The sequence below is a fragment of the Rhynchophorus ferrugineus genome, unplaced genomic scaffold (genome assembly GCF_030347505.1).
Source record: "Rhynchophorus ferrugineus isolate W39M unplaced genomic scaffold, kcgeb_rfMv2 rfM2, whole genome shotgun sequence".
Lineage (NCBI taxonomy): Eukaryota > Metazoa > Arthropoda > Insecta > Coleoptera > Curculionidae > Rhynchophorus > Rhynchophorus ferrugineus.
This window is the reverse complement of record NW_027472581.1, coordinates 17237584-17256449: the sequence shown is the minus strand read 5'-3', so window position 1 is coordinate 17256449 and position 18866 is coordinate 17237584. Positions and strand designations below refer to the sequence as shown.

The following is an 18866-nucleotide window of genomic DNA, read 5'->3' as shown; positions in this document are numbered from 1 at the left end:
TTTGTTAGCGAGTGCATCGGGATGAACTAATAGAATCACACTCGTTATGTGTTCTATGTCGCGCTAATCAGTTTGTTGGGCACGTAATATGGGGCATTGACGATGACTCGCAACACTTTATTCTGGAACCCCTGGAGGATATCTATGTGAAATTTGTTAATAGTACCCCAAAGTACAATATCGTACGTCCAATTAACTTATAGAGCAAAACCTTGTTATCTAATGATAATTTAAATTTACGCCCTATCAGCCAGTACATTTGGTTTAATTTAACTCCAAGCTGTTTGCGTTTTGTCACTATATGTTTTTTCCATGTCAAACGTCGATCGAAATGCATTCCCAGATATTTAACGTTGTCTGCTTGCGGAAGTTCATGATTTTTCAATTTTTCTGAGGGACATGTTCTTCTACAAAGGGTGAATGTCGTCACATGTGTAGATTTTGTCCCTTTTGCTTTGATACGTCACGTTTTCAACCACAATTCGACTTTGTTAAGATGAAGTTGGAGATTTCTTGTGGCTGATATTGGATCATCGTGTGATGACAAAACCGCTGTATCGTCAGCATATGTTGCAACAGTAGTGTTTCTTGAGGTCGGTAGGTCAGCTGTATACAATAGATATAACAACAGGCCAAGAACACTGCCCTTCGGAACACCGAAATATATTGGGTGTAGGTCAATATATTCGTCACCCTGTTTGACAATAAAATGTCAGTCTGTGAGGTAGAACTTCAGCAGTTGAAAGTCTGTATGGGGCAAAAGTTTTTTAAATTTAACATGCAAATGACACATATGAAAAGTGAAAGCTGATGGAATTTAATACACAGTAACACCATCTGTAGATCCTTAATATATAGACCCATTACTAACAGAAATTTAATTGAATAAAGGAACAATCATTAAAATATTTAACATTAACAAATTTCGCACCCTATATTCTATTAGTATTTATACAACTATATCACCTATATGTCGGTAATAAATTATTTTAATTAAATTATAGCCAAAACGTAGCCGTAATTTGTCTGAAATATATTTATGATTAACTAAAAACACCCATCGGAAATATTAATTGCTACTATTAAAATAAATAGGTGTATAATTTATACCAACGAAACAAATTTATTGTTTAAGTAGAAGCGCGGGGGTAAAAGAAACCTAATACATCTCAATGGCGCTAATTAACCAAATTAAAGCCACTGCTTCCACGAGACCGTACGTACGTCTTCCACTCGAAATAATCCAGTTTCCTTTCGGATAAATTATTTTCGGTTTAGTCAGTTGTAAATTATACACTTCTCGGTATTTCTTCGTCGCCCAAATATCGTTCTTACCTTGATACAAATATCAGCAAATTAATCTCTAAGAGTCGACGTGTGCTCGACAGTATGTTTCGCCTTTCCATTTTTAATTCGAACCTGTAATTTTCTCTTTGATTAACCTTTTTCATTCTCTATTGACTACTCTATATAACGTATTGATTGAAATGTCCCCACAGTGATTTAATGATACGAGGGTACGCTGAAAAGTAAGGCACAACGGTAAACGAGAATATTAACGGTGATTTTATTTTAACTATCTGAAAAATAGATTAAACTGATTAAATGAAGGTGGGCGTCTATTTCTATATATGAAAAATGTCGGAAGAATTTTACTAATGAAATAAAAAAATTTGTTATACATTGGAGAGAATATCACAACAACACTAAATAGCAAATATATGCGTTCGAAGTTTACAATCGTATACGAATTACCTTTAAGCCTATTCTCGTAATATCTTAAAGTAAGAAAACTACAATTAAAAGTATAAAAGCCTCATATATATAAAAGGCCTCACTTTCGGCAATCACCTCTTCATTCGACGAAAATGTCTTTCCAGCGAGCATTCTTTTGAGATCTAAGAACAAAAAATAGTCGCTGGGCCAGATCTGGGGAATACGGTGGATGAGAAAGCAATTCGAAGCCCAATTCATGGATTTCTGACACGGTGCATTCTTCTCTTGGTGAAGCAGCACTTTCTTTTTGTTCAAATGCGGCCGTTTTTCGGCGATTTCGTCCTTTAAACGGCCCAATAACGCTATGTAATAGTCGCTGTTGATGGTCCTTCACTTTTCAAGGTAGTCAATGAAAATTATTCCATACGCATCCCAAAATACAGACGTCATAAACTTGCCAGCCGACTGTTGAGTTTTTCCACGCTTTGGAGTTGGTTCATCGTGTGCAGTCCACTCGGATGACTGTCGATTGAACTTCGGAGTGAAATAATGGAGCCATGTTTCATCCATTGTCACATATCGACGCAAAAACTCGAGTTTATTACGTTTGATCATCTTCAAACTGCGCCGAATCATTAACCCGTCGTTGCTTTTGTTCAAAAGTGAGCTCGCGCAGCATCCACTTTACACAGAGCTTTCTCATACCCAAATATTCGTGAATTTATGATGCACACGTTCAGTTGGTATCTTTAAAGTGATTTTATTTTATTCAATTTAAATTTACGGTCATTCAAAATCATTTTGTGGATTTTTTTAATGCTTTCATCAGTAACAACCTCTTTTAGGCGTCCACCACGTTCACCGTCTTCAGTACTCATTTCACCACGTCTCAACGTAGCATACCAATCCTTGATGGTTGATTTTCCTGAGGCAGTATCCGAAAACTCGGTATCAAGCCAAGTTTTTACTTCAACTGTATTTTTTCTCTTCAAATAGCAATATTCTAACAACACGCGAAATTCCTTTTTATCCATTTTTTTCACAATAACAAAAGTTGCTTCACTCAAAATGCTATAATTCACAAACTAATGATCCGACAGCTGTCAAATTTATACACGCATCTTTTGAGGATTAGGGCTAACTAAAAAAGATATGAATTTAATTCTAGTAGCACCATCTATGTGTCAGGCCGGGAATTTATCAATTGATCTGTTAGCATAGGAATTGTCGTACCAATATATATTTTAAATCCTCTATAATTAAATACCCCAACTAATTGTAATACTTTAAAATATCCCACAGATGTACAACATCAGGAATAATGTTTTCAAGTACTTTCTAGACCACTGATGCCATATGTAGCTTAAGAATTGTTGTACCAACATTTTAAGTTCTTTGTAATTAAATAGCACAACTAATCATAACAATTTAAATTATTCGAAACATATTTTACAACAACTTAGAACCTTTATAATTAAGTAACACACCTAATCATAATAATTTAAAGACGCGTAAGTTGTATATTAACATATTTAACGTTTATAATTATTTTTCAGAAAGACGTCACGTATTCCTGCTTGGTCCAAGACAGCATAACCTCCTCCGAAAAAGTAATCCACGTGCACGTGCTCGATCGTGAGGGAGTCCACACCTGCCCCAACGAAACAAGTTACGATCTAATTTGGCCGGAAACGGCGCCGGACACCGACTACGTCCAGGAATGCCCCAAGGACTTCTCCGGAACGGTCGTACGGAAATGCTTGTTGCGAGACGGCCGGATCCCGGCCTGGGAGAAACCCGATTTCTCCCATTGCACATATAAAACTCTCGGCGAAGTTTACGATGACGTACGTCGATCAGCGACCGACCTATCGATCCGAACTGATACGTTTATTTTGCAGTTTCAACAACTTAAATTGGGTTATGCCGCAACGTCCATCGATACGTTATCCGAGGCCTTCCTGGAGTACGTAACGGTCACCCAACGGGGGAACCTGAGACCTGGGGAGGGAGCCCGGATATTAACGCTTGTCCAAGAAGCGCAAACTTTCATTAGCCAAATCAAGATGAGTTACGCAACCACGGGCAATATAACGTCCAGGTTTTATAAGGTCATTGATCGCGTGTGTTCAATACCAGAGGCATTACTTCGTCCACAGGTAATGTTTAATTAGTTACTAAGTATGTTCTTAAGGCTTATGCATTTAAACTTTCCGAAACCGTGCTATAAAAATTAGTTCCAGACCGCATGGCATAACTATGATACCCCACTGTAATACTTCGATAAGTTATGTAAATTATGCATGACTTTTTGCAAGGTTATAAAATAAAACTCTAATAAATTGAACAATTTGTTTGTTAAAAAAATATATTTTCACAAAACACATTTTGACATTAAATTGCTATTTGCGCCTAAATCATTATTTTTACTTATCAGGTCAGGACATAAATATGTTTTAGTTTCCTCTCGGTGGACATTGCAAATGGAGTTTTAAATGTACTGCATGATATTTTAGTATTACTATTCCGTGATCTGGCAAAAGAAACTACATCTTCGATTTGTATATTGTTGAATTTCTGTAGCATGATTTTCTTAAATCGTAACATTGCTGTTCGCAAGAAATAAATCTATAGCAGTTACAGTTTTGTGAACATTATTACTAACATGTCAATTGAAAAGTCCCCGGCTTGGCACATAGGTGGCGCTACTAGAATTATATCCATATGGTTGTTGGTTAGCCCTAATCCTCAAAAGATGCGTGTATAAATTTTACAGCTGTCGGATCACTAGTTTGTGAATTATAGCATTTTGAGTGAAACAAGTTTTGTTATTGCGAAAAGAATGGACAAGAAGGAATTTCGCCTGTTGATAAAATATTGCTTTTTGAAGGGAAAATATACAGTTGAAGCAAAAATTTGGCTGCATGCCGAGTTTCCGGACACTGCCCCAGGAAAATCAAGCATCAACGATTGGTATACTAAGTTTAGACGTGGTGAAATCAGCACCGAAGACGGAGAACGCATTGGAAACCCAAAAGAGGTTGTTAAGGACGAAAACATTTAAAAAATCCAGAAAATGATTTTGAATGACCGTAAATTAAGACTGAATGAAATAGTGGACACTAAAGAAATGAATTGAACGTGTACATTATATCATTTACGAATATTTGGGTATGAGAAATCTCTGTGCAAAGTGGGTGCCGCGCGAGCTCACTTTTGACCAAGACAACAACGATTTGATGATTCGGAGCAGTGTTTGAAGATGATCAAACGTAATAAACCCGAGTTTTTACGATACACATTTCACTCCGAAGGCCAATCGACAATCATCCGAGTGGACTGCACACGATGAACCCGCTCCAAAGCGTGGGAAAACCGAACAGTCGGCTGGCAAGGTTATGGCATCTGTATTTGGAGATGCGCATAGAATAATTTTCATTGGCTACCTTGAAAAAGGAAGGACCATCAACACCTACTATTACCGCCGAATAGCCGAAACACGGCCGCATTTGAAGAAAAAGAAAGTGCTGCTTCACCAATAAAATGCACCGTGTCACAAGTCAGTGAAAACGATGGCAAAAATCCATTAATTGGGCTTCGAATTGCTTCCTCATCCAACGTATTATCCAGATCTGGCCGCCAGCGACGATTTCCTGTTCTCAGATCTCAAAAGAATGCTCGCTGGGAAGAAATTTTCGTCGAATGAAGAGGTGATCGACGAAACTGAAGCCTATTATAAAGCAAAGGACAAATCGTACTACAAAAATAGTATCGAAAAGTTGGAGGGTCACTCTAATCAGTGTACCATTCTTGAAGGGAATGAATGAAAAAAAATTGAATGTTGAATAAAAAAAACTAATTTTGCCAAAAAATGTGTTTTACTATGGTACGCCGGGGACTTTTCAATAGCCCTGTTATAATACCCTACTGTAACACTTCAATAACTTATGTAAATTATGCATGACTTTATGCAAAGTTATAAAACTCTAATAAATTTAACAGTTTTTTTAATTGTTAAAACAAATTTTATTAAGTTAATTGCGCTTAAATCATTATTTTTGCAGGTCAGGACATAAACATGTTTTAATTTCGTCTCGGTGGACATTACAAAAAAGTTTTTTAGATGTTACATGTACAAAAGCTGCATATTCGATATTCACAATGTTGAATCCGTCTAGCAGGATTTTCTTGAATCGTAACATTCTTGTTCGCAAAAAATAAATCTATAGCAGTTGTTACAGTTTTCTGAAAATTATTACTTTTTTTCCTGTTTAAAACGTTTGGGAGTGCAAGTTCTTGGGCCAAATTTTGTAAAAAAATTCGTGGTCTATTTAATTTCCAATTTTTAGTAAAATAAAATTTTTAGTACATATGATATCGGTATTGAGGGCAGTTAAATCAACAATTTCCGTAAATATCCTAAATGGCCATCTTCTAATTGAACGAACACATGAATATTCTCTATGTCTCACGATGAGACATGCATTGTGCGCCTAGGATTTCGATACACTGTAGGCCGTGCGGAGAAATTAAGGTAGTCCTCGTAATTACATTCAGTTCTTCGTCGCAAATTCTAACTAAATCCAATTATTTGTTTAAAAATGGGCTCAGTAACATATTGGGAGGATAAAAACTTTAAAAAACATTTGGAAAGTTATTAAAAAGTTTCTGGGGTATCTAAAATACCCCGCTCAGTCACGAAAAGGTTCAGAATATTTTCCAATAACACTAGTAACAAAAAATAACTCCAATAACACAAATTTACAAATTCAGTCAACTTTTGGATCCGAGTAGATGAGAACGATTCTTAACGTTATATGATGCCCTGAACTTAGATCTTCAATTCGTTTGTTAGTGTTGGTTCTAGTTTTCGAGTTCGCACATGGTGCCAGCACTGCGCTTTTTCAAAGTCTGTTAATTGACGACGTTGCATTAACCATCCTTTGGAACTTGTTTTTGTGCTTTAATTATACTTCGGAACTTATGAAAAGGCGGAGAGCTTGGCAAAAGGCTTGTGAAAACTTAATAAAAGTGGAAAGATCGTGAAAAATGCACTCAAAGATGCTTTTTTCAGTGCTTTAGTTTTGCTAGAGTTTGGACACTGGCAATCCATGGGCCGGTGCCAAATTATTTTCCAACGGGCGTACAGAACAAAGCTGTACAACACGTCACTTGGTGAAAATGTATAATGTGCATTTTGTGTGCCAACGTTATAGAGAGAACAGACAAATCATGTAAATGATTGATACTTTTTTTCGATGATTGTCATTAATATAAATGCAAAAAATAACACAGTATAAATATCCGGACGTATCAGCAGTGTCGAAGCCAGTTCCAGCATGGGCATCGTTTCAAAGTGTTCACAAATTTCTCGATAACAATCGACAGTTTGTTTTAAAATTACCAAAAGATTGTATTAAGTGACTACCAAGTAGAGCTGCGACACCAAGATATTTTACAGCGAAAATGGAAAGGCTACACCAAGGATTTTGGGGCGAAGACTTGACGAGCGTCTACTGTTGGACCGAAATGTACGAAGCAGATCCAAAGTAGTAAACGGTTTCGGTTTAAGTTCTGTTAATATCTGAGTTATATTTTTTAATTCAATAAATGGCTATTAACGGTCAAAAATACTAAAATAATGAATTTAGTGAATTATGGATAATATAAATCACTTCAGACCTAAACCTTATTTGACGGTCTGTAATTATCAGTTGTTCAAATCAGATAAGGTAATTAGCACTGATGCCTTGAGAGAGCATACAATATTTTATTTTGGGACTGAATTCTGAATATCTTGGAACTATATTCGATTCATCGCACTTCCCAATACCAGATAGTTAGAATCCGAATATTCCTCGATACCCAATATTAACTTCATAGTAGTGATACATGTGATTTTTAATCAGGATATATTAATGTATGGATGTAGTTAAGTGCCTTGGTAAAAATCTGATATATATAATTCAGGAACATTTAGTACACTTGTACAAAAATGGATCATTGCTGAATTGTCCACATTTGTTTTTCACCTATTTGTCTAGACTCGTTGGGGTCTCAACAATGAGTTTAGATGCTTAGAAAATCGAATAATTCTGCAGAGCGGAGAGATACTGCGTATAAAGAACAATGTTGGTTAGGCATCCATTAAAGTGTTCGCACTTCCTCGGCATTTCGAAACTGCGTGCCAGCCAAGTCACGCCGCAATCATCTGAAAATATAGTAATCAGAAGTTTCCCATAGCATCACGTTAGACAAAAAGCAAAACACATTAGAACCAAAATAAAACAACTATACTGGTTAGTCGGAAGATACTCTCAACTTGATCTAAAATCAAAGAGGTTGATCTATAATACAATTATAAAGCCAATTTGGACCTATGGGGTGCAAATATGGGGTTGCACTAAAAATTCAAATCAGTTAGTCAAACAGCGCTGTCAAAACAAGGTTCTTCGATTGATTACCAATGCCTATCGCTATGTAACTAATGAAGAACTGCGCGATAACCTGGAAATCAAATGAATTTGCGAAGTTGTGCAGGATTTCGCATTAAAACACGAAAGAAGATTACTAAATCATACTAACGTGGAAGCAATACAACTGCTGGACAGCGCGCAGGATGTCAAGAGATTGAAACAAACAAAACCATACGAACTTGTGTGAACATTTAGTGTGTAATATTAGTGTAAAATATAGCTATAAGTTAATAATTAATAAATAATTATAATTTTATAATTGAGGAATACATACTGATGTATTTTCTCGCACTTGTTAATTAATCCAAGTACATAGGAAAAGTAGTAATAAATTAATTGTAAATAAAGATTGTACTAAGCCTATCTAATAAAGATGTTATAAAAAAAAGTTTCCCATGAGTAGAATGTGCGCAGCAGAACTTTCTTTCAAACTGCAATAGTATATCCTTCATAACTCCAAGTCTTGTCATCTAAGAGGATGATTTTGCGTCTGCTACTCTCTATTGCTGGTCTATTTTGCAACAATACATTATTTAATTTATTCAGTTGACGGCGAAAGATATCTGGGGCAATAGGTCCATTCCATTTTAGTAGCTAATAATAAACTACACATTGCTAATCCCACCATTTGCACCGCAAGACTTATTACATCCATTTTTTTTTTGGACAGTCAGTCAGTTCATGTGATAGCTATTCGTAGCTATTTCCCTTCTTTTTCAGTTTTACCATCGCATGTAAACGACTACAAACAGTTAATTCATTAACTGCTAAACTGTCTGAGTAAGCTGTATGTTCTTTAATAGTTTAAACTGAGTTTTCGTCCAAAAAGTGTTTAGGGTAAAAATGATGTGGCTCGGTGAATGGAGGTAAATCGAAATAAAACAGTGGTGTTTACATGATGTGACCGTTATTTATTGACAGTATAAAAAATGAGAAAAATACAAAGATAAAAAGGATGGCAGCGGAGTTACCTGAAGACGAGGCTTGGGCAGTCGATGGTGGCACGTCTTAACCAAACGAGGGTTGAGCACTGAATGACCGAAATACCCTTCAGTAATATCCCAGATAAACGTCTCGGGGTTGCCGCCAGCTATTCGGTGTCGGGTTCCAATTGGCACCCCGCCCGTGTTCAACATCTGGGATTATATTTCTGGGTATTTTGTAGACCGTTATTCCACGATGTAAAATTCGACATGCCTCAATTCGCTACAATACTCCCCTGCCAGAATTTTACATAAAATTACTTCAACAAAAATACAAAAATGTTTGCAAAAAATATCAAATACAAAAAAAAAAAATATACCAAACAAAATGTGCTGTGTAAACTGGGCTTTGAAAAAATATGATAGTTCGAAACGGTTGTGATCTGGTACGGCTGTTGATATCTTCCGGTCCTACAGATACCGTTGCATCATCGTCGCTTTGGCACTTGAATGTGGTCCATCGACGACGTTGAAAACAAGCTATTCTTCAGACAGGGCTCCCGTAATCGACGCTGTGGGAGGATCGACTGTTCGACGACGTGGTAGCTTATTTTCTTCGACGACGAGACGTTAGCAATTCTGGTACTTCGGCGAAGACATAACGAGTCTACGGTGACTGCAATCGGTACCTAGCTTCTGGAGCTGCTCTGTGACTAATCCGTAGTCACATACGTTAGGTTAATTAATAAAAAACAAATAACGACGGTATCCGACCGAAGCTGCCCAAAGCCTTTTAAATCAAAATATCTGCCATTATGACGGAGACGGCGAGCGAAGGAAGACATTATGATTTAAACATAGCGCCGAAAGAAAAGTTTAGCCGAGACGCTGATGATTAAGCAGTGATGAAAAATATTCAAAAGATTGTGAAATAAAAATTTTGACAAAAAAAATTTTAAAAAATTAATTGGAAATAATGAAATTAATCGGAATAAAATGAAAATGAATCTTGAAGGTAAAATTGAAAAGGAATCGAATTAAAAATATTTAAAATTTTGAAACAAAAAAAAATATAACGGCCACGTAAAATACACCACTTTCTACGTACCCTCCATTCACGAGTCCAAACCCAATTTTGCGAAAGATCACGTCGGGGTCACCACTTTAGGGTAAAAATGATGTGGCTCGGTGAATGGAGGTAAATCGAAATAAAACAGTGGTGTTTACATGATGTGACCGTTATTTATTGACAGTATAAAAAATGAGAAAAATACAAAGATAAAAAGGATGGCAGCGGAGTTACCTGAAGACGAGGCTTGGGCAGTCGATGGTGGCACGTCTTAACCAAACGAGGGTTGAGCACTGAATGACCGAAATACCCTTCAGTAATATCCCAGATAAACGTCTCGGGGTTGCCGCCAGCTATTCGGTGTCGGGTTCCAATTGGCACCCCGCCCGTGTTCAACATCTGGGATTATATTTCTGGGTATTTTGTAGACCGTTATTCCACGATGTAAAATTCGACATGCCTCAATTCGCTACAAGTGTTTCAATTCATGATAATTAAATGCTTAATTGGTGCTTTATAATTTGAAAAGAGGAACCTAAGATTTAATTAGATTTGATAGCTGATAAATATCATTATTTCCAATACTCGTTTCACATTCTCCAGAAAAAATTCACCCGTAACATTTTATTATTTAGCACTGATAGACAATAACAGCAAAACCAAAATAACATCGTAACTTTTTACTAATTCCGTTAATAGAATTTTCGACTACTCTACAAACAACAAATTGAATTTGTCGGGTGTAATTGTAAAGCTTTCGATGCCAGATTATACAACTGCCAGTCACCCGTCATACAAACAAATATATGAAATAATTCACGTTCGACACCCACGGACCGATCGAACGGTAGGTACACACTCACACACATTAACAAAAACAGCTTTTCGAAATTGAACAATTCACCGCCAAGTAAAAAACGCAAACAATAGACTGTTTTATACCAGAGAAATTAACAAGGTAGATTGATAGTTTTACGAGGTACAATCAAAATACTATTGGCTCAGTGAAATAGTAATTTAAGTTTTTGATGTTTTCTCTAAATTCTCTTTCAACACCGTTAATAAAATGTTATTTTTACCAACAATATTATTATTACCTGATATTAATTTATTTAATTATATTTAGTATTAGCATATAAATTAGTTTTCAATGACTACTTTTTAATTTATTGTAAAACTACTTTATTGTACTACTTTTTCAAGGTAGTCAATGAAAATTATTCCATACGCATCCCAAAATACAGGCGCTATAACCTTGCCAGCTGACTCTTGCGTTTTCGAACGTTTTGGAGCGGATTCATCGTGTACAGTCCACTCGGATGATTGTCGATTGGACTTGGGGATGAAATGATGGAACCTTTTAGTCCATTGTCACATATCGAGGCAAAAACTCGGGTTTATTACGCTTGATCGTCATCAAACACTGCTTCGAATCATCAACTCGTCGTTGTTTTTGGTCAAAAGTGAGCTCGCGCGGCACCCACTTTGCATAGAGCTTTCTCATACCGAAATATTCGTGAATGATATGATGTACACGTTCAGCTGATATATTTAGAGTGTCTGCTATTTCATTCAATTTCAATTTACGGTCATTCAAAATCATTTACAACCTCTTTTGGGCGTCCACTGCGTTCACCGTCTTCGGTGCTCATCTCACCACGCCTAAACTTAGCATACCAATCCTTGATGGTTAAAATCAACCAGTGTCCGGAAACTCGGTATCAAGTCAAGTTTTTGCTTCAACTGTATTTTTTCCCTTCAAAAAGCTGTATTTTGTCAACACGCAATTCCTTTTTATCCATTTTTCCACAATAACAAAAGTTGCTTCAATTAAAATGTTATAATGCACAAACTAATGATCCGACAGCTGTCGATTATACACGCATCTTTTGAGGGTTAGGACTAACTAAGAAAACATGTTGATTTAATTCTAGTAGCGCCATCTATGTGTCAGGCCGAGGACTTTTCAATTGACATGTTAATAGAATTAATACTTAATTCGTTATTGGCCAATTATATTGTTCAAAAAAGTTATACTTACTCGACTGCAGTCTGCAACAGTAATATGTCTGATGTCTAGCCTATTGGAGTCGTTTCTTTTTCATGCTGTCGGCTAGGCGTGTTTTTTTGGAAGGCCACCATCCTATTAGATTCTCTTCAACCAACCGCCTCCGTATTGTCCTTTCCGAAATCTTTGCACCCTCGTCGTTTAATGTCGTGGTCAAATGTGTAACGTTCTTTTTACGATTTTCGAGGCAGATGTTTCTAATTTTTCAATCCATACGAGGTATGGTTATTCTTTTTCTGTCACATTTGCCAATACGCTTTGCCTCTAGAGGCTTTTTATAGCAATTTTAATTTAATCAACGACAAACTTATGGAATTCCAGCAATAGCTGCTATCTCTCTCTCTCTCTCTCTCTCTCTCTCTTTCTCTCTCTCTCTCTTTCTCTAGGAGTTCAGTAACAACGTTTGTATCTCTCCACATTTTTTGGAGAAGTGTCCTTCCAAAACAAGATGAAAATTTGAGGTAATTGTGTCGAACCATTAATAAAATGTTAATTTGTAGACAAAACATAACAATAGTATTATTATACGGACCATTACTTACCTTTTGATTCTTGACACAAAAGTCGGTTAAAAGTAGATTAGTCTCGCTTCCCAACTGTTAAGTTTTTATACATATTCCGGTATTTATAAACTCAGCGCCATTTTAAATTAGTTTTTATACCAGTTCAAGTCGTAAATTTAGATTGTTGTTATAGCCATTTGTGCATTTATATTTTTCTGCTTAGATCTATAATCCTATATGTTCCTTTGTTCTTCATATTACTAAGCAGTTAATACTACAAACGCTTATTTAATCAAGAGAATCTATTAACCATTATCCATTATCGGGTTATCAATCGCCTTACCATCGTGTGTACGAAATAATGCATACTGACTATATGTCACCTGTCCATCGCCAAGTCAAACTCACAAAGGCAGACTTTAGGAGGAAACATTGTAAGCGATGATCGGATCGTAAATCAAGCAAATCGATTTACGATTTTAAACCTAGCCATGATAACTCACGAGAGATTCTATCAAATGTCTTTGTTTGTGGTTAGATATACTACGTACAGTAGAGCACGATGATGTTTCAACAATAATCTTATTATGTAAATATTCAAGTGTCTATCTATTACATTTATATATTAAAATAGTAATAAAACTAAATAAGATGAACATAGTAATATAATATCTTTGTTTGATACGGATAAATTAATTATTACATTACCAGGGGTTGTATCAAAATTCCTTTTATACCCGAAATTATAATATTGATTATTTGGATCAATATTACTAGGACATATTCGCACATTCTAAAGTTGCCGCAGCTAGGGATGGCGAAAAATTATCCATATATCGATATATCAATAATGTTGGCCGATATTTTCTTCAGTCGATATTTTTCGATATTTCAAAAAAATTAACACATTTCCTAAACGTTATAAAAAAAACATTATAAACTTGGTGCTTAAAGGTTTAGTGTATTTTGGTATTTTGTTTTAAAGAAATTTTTAAAAATATCGTTATTATTATAAAAAATATATTGATATTTTTTCCTCCGAATTATAGATATTTTTCTCGCCGGTCGACACCCCTAGTCGTAGGTTTTTATACCTCTAATAACTTGCCAGATAATATAGTGACTGGTTGGCTTGTTTCTTAAAATTGTGTCAAATAATGATGTTGGTTTTCAAAGATATAAAAGGGATGATTTTGATGTTAATGAGAAAAACAACCTGGAGAACCAAAAATAGTTTAAAAACAATGTATTGAAAAATGGACGAAACCCCAAACTTTCGAAAAACTTTCATACATCTTAGCCGTTGATAGATCAGTTCAGAATCAGTTGTTTGCAGACTTTTACATGCGATGGAAAATGATTTCGTCTTCACTTCTGAACTAACCCCACCAGATGAACACTATTTTCTTATTCTTCTATAGCCATTTAAAACACCGAGACCAGTACTATATACATTTACATTGATGGAGCATGCTCTTCATATGCCTTATATAGCAATAAATCTCCACCAGTTGTTCTTTTTTTCAAATTAAAACAACAGAACATGACTTACCTCAAGTAGTGTTTCATTTTAAGGTTGTCGAAGATTCGTCCATCGATCGATGGACGAACCTAATGAAATGAATATATCAATGTTTTTTTAACCACCAGTACTTTTTATATTGATATATTGTGCAATATGTTACAGTAGTGTTCCACTGTATCTGCCGTCTTCAGGTCTTGGTTTTTACTAATTCTGAAATCTGAAAGAGTTTAAAACACAATATTAATAGTTTAATTTGCTTCAAAATATTATTTTATTTTATGGTAACGTTGAAGGTTTTTATCTATCACAAAAACAAATCAAACCCCTCTCGTCCATATTAAGACATTTCACTCTATTTTTAGACCATTCAGTATTTATATACATGGCCCTCCTTGAATATAGCGCAACACCTCCCTCCAAAAGAAACAACCACAGAGATGTACGGGGTCTTTGTCCAGTCTGGCCGGCCTATAGCTCTTATAAAATTATTATTGAGTATCGCCTGTACCTTCGACCGTCAGTTTACCTTTAACACATGCGATGCGTCTGTCGCCGCCAATTGTTTACGGTGATGCTAAGAACGCCTACCTATATTGTGCGTGAAGGTTTAATCTGCCAACAAAAACTACCAATATATCCATGATATACCCTGTATGGAATAGCTTTCCAAGCTTTGGTGCACAGAAGTCTTCGAATATACCCTGCGTTGCAAGTTTTTCTCCATATTCCAGTAGTCTATATTATTTCACAATAACTTCAGTCGGCCTTTGTTCCCCTTACGCCCTAAACTGCGATGCACCTGTTATCTGTTAGGAATCAACGGACTAATGGTGATTTCCAAAGCATGTATGTTTCTTAATTACTTGTGGCTAAGAATCTTCGAGCAGCTTCAATCCACCTTTTGTGATCTTACAGCTTCAGCAGTGATACTTACGCCCGAACTCCACTTAACTACACAAAAAAAAATGCTTCGAGTAACTGCAGAGCGATTACCAATCCAAGGTCAACCTGATTTCTTTCCTTGATAATTATTTATTATATATTTTATTCCGGTTACTTGAATGAATTCAAAAGAGAACAGCCTTATGGTGTGTTAAGGAATGTGAATGTTTAAAACACAAAACTACTAATTTACTTCAAAATTTTATTTTCTCGAAAGAACACTGAACAAGAAGACATTGAAAATTTGTATCTATTACAAAAGCAAGCCAAACCTCTACATATACATTATATATACATACTCTAATATACATTATCATTTTAACAAGCACTTCTGACAAAGCAAATAACGAAGCATCAATAATACATAAATCATTTAAAATCGAAGCCTATTCTAATTTAGAATCCTACGAAAACATGATTTCCTCCATTCAACGATAATATTTATTTCAGGAAGTAAACCTTCTCCAACAAGTCCTATTCACCCAGCTGAAACTGTCCGAATTTCAATTAGAAGAAGAATTGGGAATGAAATTTTTCAATGTCAATTTAAACACAATCGACGTGACGGTATTCCAACAGGGACCCAAACAAAATATCTTTCGAGTGCCCATTTCGATTAAAAAAATTCCGTAAGTATACAGTTCTTATCTACAGAGTTTTTTTTTATTTTCTTGTATTTACATTATGTACTTGTATAATATAATCTAAAGATTGTTTTTCGGTTTAAGACATCAGACATATATTTAAGAATTAGTCAGTAATCTGACCTTTTTTTCACTTTAAAAAGGCATTTATTGAGAAATATTGGTACAACCTATATTAATAAAAATATTTTCCATCATTTTCATCATTTCATCATGTCATACCATATAGAAAGAACGATATTGGTTGGGATCCAATCATCCGTCCTTTTTCACACTTCATCATTTCGAAATCGTATGCCAGTTAAGCCATGCTACATCTAGCTGAACAAGTAGTAGGCAGCAAGCACTATGTTTAGTGAGTACACTGTATGCGGCAGATCATCCCATTCTAGCTGCAACAGGGTATCATTCACTTGTGTTCGAGCGTTGTCATGCAAGAGGATGACTTTGTATCGATTATCTCCATCCTCCCTCCATTCTCATCATTGCTGACCCTTTTTGCAACTATACTCCGTTCAGCTTTATCAATTGGTGATCGGTTGAATAAGTGTTTCATTCACTTTTCTGGACTAAGCCATGATATTTTGTGCTATAAATTATCATTATAAATCCACTTTTCATCCCCCCTTTTGTGAAGAAAAACTGTGATGTTGAAACTTTACGAAATGGCATTTTCAATCAATTTTCTTATCCCTACTGTTGGATCTTTCCAGCCGTATAAGAACGTCTGTAAATACTTGCTTCATCAACTGCTAAACTGTCTGAATATCCTTTGAGAGTTTGAGCTAGATTTTGAACAATATTGACAAGATACCTTGAAACTTGAGTTAAATTTATCTATCTATATTCTGTAGTAGTATATTAAGCAAGTTATAATTAAAGAGCTAGAAGCGGAATCAAACTGATGATCTTAATCACAAACATATTTATAAGATTAGAAAAATGTGTAAATACATGTACTTAATTAATTGTTATTTTAGGAAAGAAACATGGGTCTCTGTGAAAATCACCCACCAAAAGGAAGGGAAGGAAAACGAATTGTTCGGAAATATAATTTACAGAAATTTGTCAATGTTCTTTCCGCCCAAATCATTTCTGCGCATAAAGTAAGTAATATTATGAAAAATTTTATGTAAAAAAATACCGTACATATATAAAAATAATAATAAACTCTTTTCTTAGTATATAGTGATCTAGTAATGTACGTATAATAAAACGCTGAATAAGTATCCGGTCCAAATGTAGTTGATAAAACCATTTGGTTTCTGGATAGTACCAACATTTAAACGATGCCAAGATGTAATATAATTGCAACTATTAGTTCACAAATTGCAATGGTTCAATGAAAAAAATTGTATTATTTTCAAATTAATGGGTTTTTAAAAATCTTTTCATGAATTAAAGTGTGCTTTCTGATGGGAAACAGTACCATATGGAGACTCGGCACAAGGAAAATCAACTATTATTGGCTGGTATGGTAAACTTATATGCAATCATAGAAACACCAGTGCTGCTGGCTTAGTTATGCTCTGGTCCCCTAATTAACATCTACAGGAAACATAAAATATAGTTTTGGAAATCCATGACGTGAAGTTACGTAAATAACTGACCATTTATGAACAAATTCCGGATATTTTAAACGCACAATATATTTAACTGATTACATTGCAGTGAACAAGAACAAGAAATCCGTTTCAGACAACGGTTTGAAATAAACACTGATTTAAAGATGATATAACTCAGCACACAATAACTATATATAATAACTCAATAAATATATATAATATATATATATATATATATATATATATATATATATATATATATATATATATAAATATATGTTCAGTATATATATTTAATAAAACTAATAATAATAGGCTATACACATAATGGAACACTGACTTACTATACTACACAAAGATTAAAAATTTTAATAAGTTAATAATTTAATAAAAACACTACTTAGAAATATTTAAGCGAAATTAAAGGCATTTCTATATAGTATATATATAGCAAAAATATAGTTAACTGAGTTAACAGAGGCTGTGAAAATCGATCGAAGTGATTAAAATTAACTTTAAAGAATATGGCCTTTATTATAAATTCGTTTCATTCACTTAGCATGACATAGCATTACTAGATCGATGGACTGTAAAAATCAATAAGAAAACATAATTATATACAAGAAAAGAAACTGTTGTTTTTCGGAGACTATACACTAAATCCCAAATCGATGAAAATTATAGTCTTCCTTATGTAGACCTCAAAAAAAGCCAGTCCAAAAAAAGAGTGAGTTCTTCTAATCAAAAAAATTTGTTTGTTCATAAATTGAAAAAAGTTTATGTCATAATAAGTTGAAAGCTCTTATTACTTACTTTTATCTGATTTTTAATTACCTTCACCCTTTGGTACGCTCTATTAAATTCCTAATCGATTACACATAATTTTAGAAGTGATTATATTTTTACCAAAATAAGAACCCTCAACATTAAGAATTGAGGATTTAGTTGGTGATTCAATATAATCTTTCCAGGCCTCAATCTTCAATATTTCTTGTTCAATTTTAATATTATTAAATGACTCTATGTAATCAACGAGCTGTGATTTTCATGATATAACAGGTCAATTGAAAAGTGCCCGGCCTGGCCCATAGATGGCGCTACTAGAATTAAATTCATATGTTTTTTAGTTAGCCCTAAGCCTCAAAAGACGCGTGTATAAATTTGAAGAAACTTTTATTATTGTGAAAAAAATGGATAAAAAGGAATTTGGCGTGTTGATGAAATATTGCTTTTTGAAGGGAAAAATACAGTTAAAGCAAAAACTTGGCTTGATGCCGAGTTTCTGAACACTGCCCCAGGAAAATTACCCATCAAGGATTGGTATGTTAAGTTTGGACGTGGTGAAGTGAGCACCGAAGGCGGTAAACGCAGTGGACGCCCAAAAGAGGTTGTAAATGATTTTGAATGACCGTAAATTGAAATTGAATGAAATAGC

The 18866-nt window shown here is 34.8% G+C and overlaps 1 protein-coding gene and 1 long non-coding RNA gene across 2 annotated transcripts in view; one reads left to right on the top strand and one right to left on the bottom strand.

Annotated features, from left to right (window-relative positions):
- Positions 1 to 18866, top strand: part of LOC143190012 (uncharacterized) — a 302059-nt gene that overhangs the window by 274264 nt on the left and 8929 nt on the right. The window contains exons 13-16 of the mRNA XM_076394062.1: positions 3273 to 3563; positions 3618 to 3875; positions 15673 to 15851; positions 16847 to 16972. Of these exons, the coding sequence (XP_076250177.1) occupies positions 3273 to 3563; positions 3618 to 3875; positions 15673 to 15851; positions 16847 to 16972 (854 nt within the window). The remainder of the gene's footprint in view (positions 1 to 3272; positions 3564 to 3617; positions 3876 to 15672; positions 15852 to 16846; positions 16973 to 18866) is intronic.
- On the bottom strand, positions 9656 to 10655 carry LOC143190020 (uncharacterized). Its single transcript, XR_013004146.1, has 2 exons — positions 10419 to 10655; positions 9656 to 9828 (listed from the first exon to the last, which is right to left on the bottom strand). It is a non-coding gene; the product is annotated as an uncharacterized LOC143190020 (long non-coding RNA).